The 12,522-nt window shown below is 40.8% G+C and overlaps 1 protein-coding gene across 1 annotated transcript; it reads left to right on the top strand.

Annotated features, from left to right (window-relative positions):
* The first annotated feature begins 3,076 nt into the window (after positions 1 to 3,076).
* LOC149281066 (nucleolar protein 12-like) lies at positions 3,077 to 9,496 on the top strand. Its single transcript, XM_089499793.1, has 6 exons — positions 3,077 to 3,147; positions 3,410 to 3,515; positions 5,637 to 5,685; positions 6,114 to 6,256; positions 7,795 to 7,859; positions 9,307 to 9,496. The coding sequence occupies exons 1-6, from the start codon at positions 3,077 to 3,079 to the stop codon at positions 9,494 to 9,496; spliced, it is 624 nt and encodes a 207-aa protein (XP_089355919.1).
* Positions 9,497 to 12,522: the final 3,026 nt, after the last annotated feature.

Genomic DNA, 12,522 nt, shown 5'->3' with positions numbered 1-12,522 from the left:
CCATGGCTATCCATACCGACTACGTGCACCTCTGGCTTCCTGACCCCGGCTATCTAAACGGTTCCTGTGTATCTCTGACGTCCCGACCCTGGTCTACTAAACGGCTTCCCTCTGACCATTCGTGCTTACAGTTAGACTGCCAAGTACCCTGTTATCCTCACCAGGCCCCTTGTGTGTGTTCTGTTTTTGAGCAAGTGTGTTCCAGTCCTGCATATCGGATTCCTCCTTGTAAGACGAACCTCACACTTCCACTCTGTAGCTATGCCACAGGTTCCCCTTCATACACTGGCATCACCACAACCATCACTAATACTATCATGGAAAAAATTTCAGGTCCCGATGCGTCTGCAAGCTCCCGCGGTCACGTGACCCCACCCTGCGAGCCGTTTGTTTCAGCTCTCCAGCCAAGTTGGACGCAGCCTGACGACGTGGGAAGTGGTTGCTGGGCAGGTAAGTCCTTACAACAGCAAAACCACAACAGCCGCCAGCAGCAGCCAAAGCAAAGGGCATGGTGAGGCCTCAGCCTTCTCTAAGAATCTGACTGGTTCTGACTGGTTTCCAGAGACAAGAGAGGCATCCACTGCACCAGTGTACCCTTTGGAGATCTCCATTGAATGGGCATTTCAAATAAACTGACACAACTACTTGTCAGCTGTTGGAGGTGCTTTCTTCTCCATGATTGTGGGGGGGCTTTGGTCCCCATTATTGCCTCCCCTGTCACACCACCTAGAGCGGAACTGTAATGGCCTCCTCTTACCAGTCTTGTGCCTCATTGTTGAAGAACAAACTGTCCAAGGCAGCAGGCCATACCTGGGAACTTCTGGGCTCTGGTTACGCGGAGCCTACCCTTGCAGGACACGGCCAGGACTGCCCACTGACAGGGACGGTCCCCCTGACAGTGGGTTGCCCATTGACGTTGGGTGCGTTCCCACTTACATCAGGGGTGTTCCTGCTGATGTCAGAAGGCATTCCAGCTGACATCACAAGAAATATCCCCATTTAAAGGGGAAATGGGCAGGGAGCTGGGCCATGTCATCCCCCTAATTACCTACCTTAAACAAAAATTGCATGACGAATAGAAAGCAGTGTAAAAAAAAAAGTAAAATACATTTAAGAAAATATAAAAGAAAAAAACAATATAAAACAAAATCCTTGCTGCTGAATACTTCTGTCAAACTATAATAGATTGCTGATAAAATATAAAATAAATAAAAATAATAAGTTTGCCTGAAAAGTGTCAAAATGGGTTATCTTCTTCTAATTAACATATGGTTTTATGGAGTGGTTTTGATATATACTATTGAAAGTGTTTCAAAAATGTCAACCTAGATGAAATTCCTGGCCTATAGGACAGTTTCCAAATCATAGCAACTTACTGAATATATTTTGGGTATTTTGTCCACATTGGCTCCAGCTGTTTAAAATTGATATACCTATAAAAGTGTGTGCGTGTGGGGGGGGAATCTTAATTAATTTTATTCGTATAAAATAATACCTTGCATTAATGAAAAAGCAATATATAATTTTTGTGTGTACGGTAATTGAGAAAGGGTAGAATTACAGTTGAACAGAGACGTAATAAAAAACGTTTCACCAGCTCTGTAGCGTAATCAGACCTATATGGACAAGGTTCAGAGACCTATAGACACATTCTTACTCTTCTTTGTAAGGGGCACAAAACATTTGTGCTAGAATAGCCAGCAGCGGTATAATAAATACGATTAGGGCGGGAATTTCATATGAAAAAGGAAAGGAATCTTTGTGGAAAGAGCTCTAAACGATCTCTAGTGCGTACCACATGCGTGAACTCATTTAAAACAGACAGGGCCCGTCTCGATTACGTCACTGCGTCGCAAGTTACGGTAATGGAGTACTTTGCGCATGCGCAACAGAAAAGAAACAACACGCGAGCGTGTAGCCGGTATGTTAACGTGGGTTTGTACGTCCTGTAAATCATCTGGTAAGAGGAGAAACGTGCTAGTGTCTGTGAGACCGAGTCTGGGTTGTATTCGCTACGAGTGCGTATAGCAATGTGTGTCACATGTCACTAACTGGCTCAATAAACATTAAGCCCCAAAATATTACGTATCTATTAGGTAGATTAATCATAGCTTTTCAGTGTGGTTATTGCAGTGACTACTTTTAGGTGTTTCACAGTTATTTTAATTAAATTGTATATGTTTAGGTTTATTTACAGTGTTAGTAGGAGTATCTGGCATGTATAATTAGTTACAGTAATGTTTGTAAATACTGTGATAATTTGTATAATATTTGGGGGGTGGCGATTGGCCTGTTCATTTATTTTTTAGCAGGATGAGTAAGTCACATGGTCACTTTGAAAATTATGGATTCATGTGATGTGATTTTATTTTGGTTAGGATTGCTGAACAAAATAAACATAACTTCTCCCTTATTTCACTGTCAGCTGTTTTATAGTTATACTCTTGAAATAATTGCTATATTTGTTTGAAATATATATATCTAGACATACTTCCTGTGCTTGCCAGACACATAGGATGTGTTCATTAGTAGTGAATATATATTCTGATGCTTCTGTTTGTATTGTAATGCAACATAACATTTTTTTCAGAAACCTCATCTAGTCTACCTATTTTGTATTTGTTTGCCCAGCCCAATACCCACAGCTGTTTTCTGAGCAGTAGATGCGGTTGGTCAAAGTTATCTCCTGGCACATGACATACTTACTGCCAGTAACTGGCACTGTTTCTGTGAATGTTGCAAGTGGGTCTAACAAGAGAACACTTTGATCTCAGTGGGGCACTTTCTTACCGCTGACTGGCACATAGTACTTCAATAGGTATTTTTTGTCTGTGAGTCTGTCAGGGACAATAAACTGTGCCTTTACCTTGCCAGTTGTGTTCAAGCTGCCTTTCTGTAACTGCAGATTAACTCTAATTTGTAGATTGGTTCTTGCTATCCCTTTCAAAACAATATATGATAAGCTTCTATTAAGTACATGCTTTGTTTACATTTTCTTCTTTGTCTTGGTTCTTCTTTTTAGGAGTCCTAACCATCATTTTCACAAGTAGTGGTGTATGGTGCAGGCAATTAAAGAATGGGGAAAAAGAAACAGAACAAGCGTGCTGTCAGCAGACGGGAACTGGTATTTGATGAGGAGATGAGACGGTGAGTAACTGAATAATTTCAATATGTATTTAGATTAAAATAGATTAGTAGCTTCAGAGAATATTTGACGGTTTTACTTCAAAGGTACCGTGTGTAGAGCTGTAAATCCCAGAAACAAATGTATGCAACATGTAGGACAGGCACAAATTATAATGTATGATGAAACGCTGCATGATTTGATAATCCAGCCTGTCCTTCAAGCTAGGATGCAGATGGTACACCAGTGTATAAGCAAATAACACCAGGATCCCTCTGTTTTTAGTGAATACCTGACTGGATTTCACAAGCGAAAAGTGCAGAGGAGGAAAGCAGCTGTTGAGGAAATAAAACGTAAGATAAAAGAAGAACAGAAAAAGATGAAAGAAGAAGTAAGACTATTACTTACAATATGCATAATCTTTCTAGAGAGTACTTCCAACAGGTGTAGGATATGCAAAGTATCTTGCAAAACGTACCTGTTGAATCACAGTGAGCTTGTGCAAGAAGGGTTTTATAAGAGGAGGTTAAATCTATCATGCAGGATTGGCATATCCTTTTGCCCAGGAAAAACTTTTTGCCCCCCTCCATAGAGACAGCAAGTTGAAAACTGAAGCGTGGAAACAGACTGTTTATTTAGTGACTTAAACTACAGTCATCAAACATGGTTAAGGAGTAAGTTTATTTTTTTTTGTGTGAAAAGTTCAGACATGTATAATGTACAGGGCCGGCCTTTGGGGTGTGCGACCTGTGCGACCGCACAGGGCGCCACACTCCAGGGGGCGCCGCTGCCGCCAGCAGCGTACCTAGCGGGGGGGGGCGAGCACCCGGTGCCGCTCATCAGGGGGGCACCCGGCACCCCTCCAGAGACGGACAGTAATGAGAGTGAGAGTGGGTTGGTATGTGTGTGGATTAGTGTATATGTGTGGATTGGTGTATGTGTGTGTGTGTGGATTGGTAAGTGTGTGAGAGTGATGGGTGTTATGCTGTACCATTTCCAATGTCTTTTTCATGATCTAATTATGCTCTAAAAGTACATCATAACTCCCATCACTCTATACTGTTCCATACAGTGGCAGAGGCCTTGCACCCCCACCGCAGGACTCCTGAAAGGTAAGTGAACTTCAAAGAGGGAAAGGGTAGATAGTTAGGAGGGCGTATATAGGGAGAAGGGAGTGAGACAGGGGAAAGGGGGTAGATAGGGAGAAGGGAGTGAGAAGGGGTAGATACGGCAGAAGAGAGTGAGAAGGGGTAGATAAGGCAATCATACTCCTATCATGCCAAGTCTGCGAGTAAATCCTGGAATCTGGGTATGCCTGGGCATGATAGGAATGTGATTGCTGTTAATCATATATATATATATATATATATATATATATATATATATATGATATATATAGACTTGAAAACCGAAGTTGTTTGTGTGGTTATTTGGAAAGTCCCTGGAGTGCCGGTAACTATTTTTGGACTTATATATATATAATATTATTTAATTGTTTTGTCCTAAGTTCAGACATGTATAATGTACAGGGCCGGCCTTTGGGGTGTGCGACCGCACAGGGCGCCACACTCCAGGGGGCGCCGCTGCCGCCAGCAGCGTACCTAGCGCGGGGGGGGCGAGTGAGTGGATTGGTATATATGTGTGGATTGGTATATACGTGTGGATTGGTATATACGTGTGGATTGGTATATACGTGTGGATTGGTATATACGTGTGGATTGGTATATACGTGTGGATTGGTATATACGTGTGGATTAGTATATGTGTGGATTGGTAAGTGTGTGAGAGTGATGGGTGTTATGCTGTACCATTTCCAATGTGAGAAGGGAGTGAGAAGGGGTAGATACGGCAGAAGAGAGTGAGAAGGGGTAGATAGGGCAATCATACTCCTATCATGCCAAGTCTGCGAGTAAATCCTGTAATCTGGGTATGCCTGGGCATGATAGGAATGTGATTGCTGTTAATCATATATATATATATATATATATATGATATATATAGACTTGAAAACCGAAGTTGTGTGGTTATTTGGAAAGTCCCTGGATTGCCGGTAACTATTTTTGGAATATATATATATATATATATATATATATATATATATATATATATATATATATATATATATATAATATTATTTAATTGTTTTGTCCTATTTTGGTGTGTTACTTACTTTAAATAAGTGTTAGATTTTTTATGGTGTTGGGGGGGGTCATATTCGGTTTTGGCCAGGTAAATGCTGCACTTTCGGTTTCAGTCCAGAATTCGTTTCGGTGCATCCCTACTACTAAGCCAGACAATTAAGTGGTAGGCCTAGACCACATCAATGTTTGGCGTAGTATATAGTGATTGGGGTTTTGTTACAAGTTTTGTTACAAGTTTTTATTCCTTTCTTTTTTTGGGATGGGGGGGCGCCAGAGGAGTAGTCCGCACAGGGCGCCAGAACACCTAAGGCCAGCTCTGATAATGTAGATACACTGTTGCCTGACCAATGTACATGTTACTTCTTTCTCAGAGGCACAAGGAATATATGAGGATGCTAAAGGAGAGAGAAGATGCTTTGGGTGAGCACTCATCAAAATTACGTCGGTCTTCAGTGTTATTTCCTTTCTTCTGTGAATTTTCATTCAAGTCCCTGTATGTGCTTTTTCTTTTTCTTTTCGGTAAACTTGCTGTTTCAAGGTGGCCCATAGCGGGTCTACCCACAAATTACCAACATTTATAGAATTGGCTATTGAGTGAAGCTTCTTAGGTCAGTTCAACTGTGTTTATTGTAATGGAGCATCTCATGGATATACTGCACAGAACCTGATTATTATTAAATCACAAAACAAACTTCCTGTAAAGAAGCTCTCAAGTTAAAAAGTGAATGTTCATGTAAATCCGCTAGAACAACTATTTCTACATTAGAAATAATCCTAGTGATTTTTTGCTAAAGTGGTTTACTCTTCTCTGAAACATTTCTTTTAATCTTTTTGTTCTTTTCCTGTAGAAGAAGCAGATGAGTTGGAAAGGCTTGTTACTTCAAAGTCTGAATCTGTACAGTATGATCACCCGAACCACACTGTAACTGTGACAACTATCAGTGACTTAGACCTGTCTGGTGTTGGTCTTTTGCCTGTTAAAAGAGCAGAGGTATGAAATATGTATTTTCATTTTTACCTGTTTTCCTTTTTATAGCAACTGTTTGGATACTGTGGAAAGCTAGTGCTTTGTCCATTACAGTATTTGCTCGATTATAAGACGACCCCCCCAAATCTGAATATTAATTTAGGAAAAAAAGAGCCTGAATATAAGATGACCCTATAGGAAAAAAGTTTTACTAGTAAATGTTAATTCATGTAAACTTTTTTTTTTTTTTTCTTTCAATAAAAGCTATGATTGGAAAAAAAAAATAAATGTTTTTGCTTTTATTTTCCAACCTCCCCCCCCCCCCCCAGTTATGCACATCTGCCCCCAGGCTTGCCACTGTGCCCCATGATATGGCCCCCTATGTGCCACTCTTCCTTCAGAAATGCCTTATGCCCCCCATTTAACACTTCCCCCCCCCCCCCCCAACTTACCGGTGCTTCTAACGCCCTGGTGTGTAGTAGAGGCAGCGACTTCTGCTGCAGCCAGAACGAGGTGCCGTTAGCAGCAGGGGTTTTCCTGCGTCCATTGCGCATACACCCTCTGGCTGTCAGAGAGAATTCCCCAGCCGGGGAAGGTCTGTGCGATGGACGCAAACAACCCCTGCTGCTAATGGCACCTCCTTCCGGGTGCAGCGGAAGTTGCCTAAGCGAATCGCGTAGACGTCTACCCGAGTACACACCAGGGAGTCAGGAGCACTGGTAAGTCTTGGGGGGGACTTACCAGACAGAGGGATCCGGGTCCCCTGCAGCGCTGCGGGGGATGTGGATCTTTGTCTCATAGTCAGACCTATTTGCTCTGGAAAAAACCTTGTCTTATAATCGAGCAAATACGGTATTTACCTGCCTTGTGTGTTCACCCTGCAGTTATTAATGTTATATCTCATAGTACTTTAGTTCAGGAGACTGAAATTCACTGAAACGCCTAGTCAATTCAGTGTATAGTATAATGAACGAAAGTGTGTTTTAGCAGATTTGCATGTTACCTCCTCGTGAAATCTCGGGGATCTCCATTGAAACTAGAAAAAGCAAAACTCTTGTGATGTCATGATGACATTACAAGGGGGGGTGTTTAAGCATTTTTTTTTCTATTTAAAATGGGAATAATTTTGTGTCCCCTCCTTTGGCTCTTCTATATTTGGCTCCTGAACACATAGTAATAATGAGGCAGCACTCTGGAGTCATGTCTGCAGGGTCTTTCCCACTATTGGATTCCTCCTGCTATGTCAATGACAAAATCCTTATGTGGAACCTGACTTCCCAGGACCATCAAAGAAATCCCCCCCTTTCAGGATAGGTGACTGTCCTGGCCTTTTATGGGTTAAGTGGGTTCCATATGTCACTTGCTTAAGGTGTTATTTTAAACCTTGCAACACTATAATTCCAGACATTTTGTGGAATTTGTGTATGTTAATGAAACATGTTGTTAATATTCTAATACTTGTTTCCTATTTATCTGCTGATTTGGCATGAACTTAGTATTCATCTATCTGTAATGTATGTGTAACAATCTCCTAGGAAGAGAAGGCAGAGGAGCAACTTCAGGAAGATCAGCCAAAATCATTGGTATCTGCACCCAGGAAAGCTGGAGACCCGCTCCTGTCTAAAAGGTAAACACGCCTGATGCTTATTTAAATGGAGATCCGTACTTTATTCGCTTGTGTTTACTCTGGGATTTTGTTCATTTTTATAAAATACTTCTTAACAAGGTTGGATATTTGTTCCAATAATTTGTGTAAAAGCCACCCTACTCTTATTCTTTATATCCCATATTGGCTATTTCCCAAATGAACATCATAAGGAAAACATTAAAAGTATCTGAAAAACCTTTGCCGCCAGCATGGCTGAGGTTGTATGACAAGGTGACTGCACCAAAATATAACGGCATAATACGATATGCAGACAAAGCAACTTTAATATGATGTTTCTTGTTTTATATTCCCAATATTCATTTGCTTTTACATTTAATTATAGAATGTGACAGCAGATTTGGCCTATCTACTCTGTCCTTGATATAATCTTATTTTAGGGTTGATTTATGTCTATCCCAATGTGTTTTTAAATTTAGAAACACGCTCATACATATGCTCACATACAACCACTTACATACTCTAATGCACACACAGTAATACATGCATACTTCTTCCTTTCCCCTTCCTTCCTCCCTCACTAACCCCCTCATCTCAACCGCAGCTTTCCCTCGGGCTGTGTGCAGCCTCGTGTTTTCTGACTACACTGCTTTCGAGAGGGCAGTATACCACTCATCAAGGGGGTGCCCCCAAACCTGGTCAAAATTGTTCACGAAGGGGCAGGCCACACCTGTAGGTCAGTGTAGCACCCCTGAGGTGCTCCCTCCAAGTCACTGCTCCTGTATGCCTAGGCTATGATGCAGCGCTATACTTACTGCTAATCAGCTCCAGTGCTGCCTCTGCGAAGGGTTCCCATTGATTCAGCCAAATAGCGGCATGTAGCGAGTAAGATACTTTGGTTTTTTTTAGAATTTTTTAATTACTTACAAAAGTACTAGGTATGCCATGCCCAAGTGGGCTCATCACATCCGTGATCGCAGGGGCACTGCTGCCACCCTGAGTAAACACATGCCCCTCCCCCCCCGAGCCTTTGATCACTCCCACAGGAGCAATTCTGCAGGCTCAAACCAGCCATCGTGTTCTCAGATGCCACAGGCAGCTTCAGGGAAGGAGTTGTGTGTTTGTTAGCCACAACATTTCACTGCTGCCTGATCGCTCCATGAGCGGCATTTTAGTGGTTAATACCAGTTTTGTACAGGGCTCTGCTGCTGCTGGCCTGCCTGGAAGCCCACTGTGCGTGGGTGCACTAAATGAGTGGGTAATCAGAGCTGAATAAAGTCCATAGCAAAAGCACATAAACTGCTCTGATCATTTAGTGCAAACATGGTTTAAAAAAAAAAAGGTCCTGAAGGGGTTAATATAACTGGATTCAGCACTGATGGAGTAGGAGAATCCTGGGAGTGCGGAACATTTAGACAATACCATACACTGACTATATTAATAAGATATATCCTCTCTCTCTCTGTAGGATCTGCTCTCTTACGGCATCTCTTCATTCACGTAGTCAACGTAAATCCACAAAACGCCCTTCAAGAACCCAGGACAGCAAAAAGCAAGTAGGTGCCAAGGTGACTGGCCGCACTAGTAGAGTGACTGGACGCACAACTAAGGCCCAACGGAGGAGGCAAACTGGCAAATCCCGGAGGAATAGAGACTAAAGAGTGTCACTAAGAATGGTGGCACAGATGTGCTTATGGGTTGAAGCTGCATTTTAAGATTATTCCAAAGATCTATGATGCATCGCAAGACAGCTGCTGAGTTGTTCATGTTGAAATGCTTTTTATATGTTTTCTTCCTCTTCCTTGCATAACTTTTTTGTCCCTCAGGGCCATGTAAGAATTAAGAGATTCTTTCTACTAAACCTTTGTAAACTATTCTTACTTACATGTATTTGTTTGATGCACGTTTTTTATTCCATAAGAACGTTTTTAAATAAAAATAACATCACGCTGACAACCTTGGCTCTGCAGGATTTCTCTGTACATTACACAAAATACCACCTGTTTAAAGTTGGGGATACAGCAGCGAATAGCAATACGGTATTCTAATCAGAGGCCAGTGCTGCTTCCAATAAGAGAGGAGGGGCTGGCATCGTCTTATTTAAAAGGTCCCCGCGTGCTTTGTGATTCATGTGTATGAAAAGGACACTTTCCCAGTGTAATGATGCAGGTAACCAATGGAAAATGGGTTGTAAAGACAAATAACTGTTTCATTTTTGGCAGGATATAGTGTACGTTTTGAAATATGCAAATTTAAGGTAACTTTTTAATGTAACTTTATGGTAAGCCTATAACATACTGTATATAGCATACACGCATTATCTGAGATACCTATAAATGGTTTAATAACTGTTTGCTCGGTTATATGACAATATATATATGTCATATTTATGCATGTAAGCAATCATCTGTACCCAGATCCGTTTCTACCATGCTTTCTAACCACCTCCTGTGTCCTCTACCTGCTGGATTTAGTAAGTGGATTTTGAGTGGCTTCAGTTGACCTGCTGTAAGTATCTGAACATTATCTTTGTTATTGATGTTCCCAGAATACATGTCAAATTATAGAGTGGAAATTGCAAGGGTTACGTGAAAGGTTGCTGTGTGCTTTAACCGTGTGTGTTACCAGGAGCAGGGACGGGAATAAATACAATGGAAGCATTTATTTCTTACAGCAATTGGTGGTGTACAACAAATTGTGCTTTTAATGACGTGACATTTGTATAGAAATCATTGGCTGGACTCATGGTAAAGGTGGCTACATTGTATGGTTGAAGTTTAGGTGCTACAGACAAGGAGCCTTGGAAGTATGTATACTTAACTGTAGTATTTAGCTTAAATTGAAAATTTAAAATGTACTCGTGCTCAGTATGGCCACTGATGCGTTATATAGTTTTGGGATTGTGCTAGGTGTGGTTTTTTTTTTTGTTTTTTTTTCTGTGCTTACCTATGGATTTGCCTGGAGCAAGTGAGCTTCCTGGTGAATTCTATGATGAATAGCAGTGGCAGGAATACTGTGTTCACACCAGAACCCTAAGAACGTTGTTCAAAAACAATTGTGACCCTTGATGTTTTGTTTATCGCTACAATTGCTATGCAGCATTTGTGATGACAGCAGGGTGCTTATAGCTTAAAATAACACTGGCTAGAGGGCTATACAAATACACCACTCTAGGCTGAGAGATGAATGAGGTGCTTGTAACTTCTTTATAGACGGATCACTTGTTATAGAATTTGTTCTTTGGTCTGTTATGCATATTAAGACCCCATTTGATTGGTAATTGTTTTTTTTCTCGTTTTGTGAGTTTTATTTTTTGCAATTGCATTATTGTTCATTAAAGCCATTCCACTATTCTCATCCTGTATAAATGCTTGGTATGGCCTAATGTCATAACACCCTCTTTCTTACTTTGTTAACCCATTACTATGATTGGATAAACTCTCAAATTTGTAAATAATCACAGAAAGAGGGCAAAGATTTTACCCCAATAATTAACATTTTTGTGACTATACACTACCATACAAAGGTTTGGGCTTGCTTTTCCATTAAAATAACATCAAAAATCAAATACAGTGTAGATGTTGTTAATGTTGTAAATTACTGTTGTAGCTGGAAATTGCAGATTTTTAACGAAATATCGTCATAGGCATACTTTTATCAGCAACCCTTTATCAGCAGCCATCACTCCTGTGTTCCAATGGCACATTGCATTTGCTAATCTAAGTTTAAGTTTCAAAGGCTAATTGATCGTTAGAAAACTATTTTGCAATTATGGTAGAAATTTCCATTGATTTCCAGCTAAGTGACCCCCAACGTATGAACAGTAGTGTATATTAAAGTTTTGAAAGGGCAATTTGGCTCTACAGACTGGCTGTTTATTAAACTCAGTGTATTTAGTGCAATATACAGAACTACTTTTTGTATTAATATATTTATCCCTTTTGAAGCAGTATTTATTTCTTTTTAAGGCAGTATTTTGCATGCCGCCTCGGGGGGCAAAACGGGTTAATAAAGTAGAACCTCTTCCTTAGATGGCGATTCTCTCTTCTCGGGTTTACACGTCTATTCATCAGTGTCATTACTTATTCATCAGTCTGCTTTGAGCCGCATTATTCTCCTCTGTCACCATTACGGTCACATTACTGTCATCTGCTGTGTGCTTGCTGCTACACTGAGGGGGGTCCACCTTTCGTGAGAAGCTTCGTTAAGCGGTATGGTCTGTGGATGAAGGTGGGGGGGGACGCTGTTTGGATAATATTTATTTTGTACGGTGTAATATAAAAAAACACAGATAAACATAGTTATAGCTGTAGGTAGTCTCCGTCAGAGCTTTGAAGTTCTGGTTTAAAAAGCATTGCATTCATGACATTTGGATGGCAGTGGCATGATGTTGTTTCAGCAAGACCTGTTTTATGTTACTGTAATATTTCCTGATTTATGATAGTTTCCATTTCAAGTGAAATTCACCTTTACCGTTCTGCAATTTTCCCCGATGTAAAGAATCTGAATTTAATTATTCATTGGTATTGTCTTAGATTCTGAATAGCTTTATGCCTATCCCATGCATGTTTAAATCCCTCACTGTATGAACTACCACTTCTGATAAGAGGCTGTTCCATGTATTTACCACCCTCTCTTCAGCTTTAGACTATGTCTTCTAACATTTTTCCTCTGAATAAACTTC

Source organism: Sceloporus occidentalis, unplaced genomic scaffold (assembly GCF_023333645.1).
Source record: "Sceloporus occidentalis isolate IW3139 unplaced genomic scaffold, rSceOcc1.0.p SCAF_139, whole genome shotgun sequence".
NCBI classification, from domain to species: Eukaryota; Metazoa; Chordata; class Lepidosauria; order Squamata; family Phrynosomatidae; genus Sceloporus; species Sceloporus occidentalis.
Note: the sequence above shows the minus strand (reverse complement) of the source record. Positions and strands in the feature narration are given on the sequence as shown.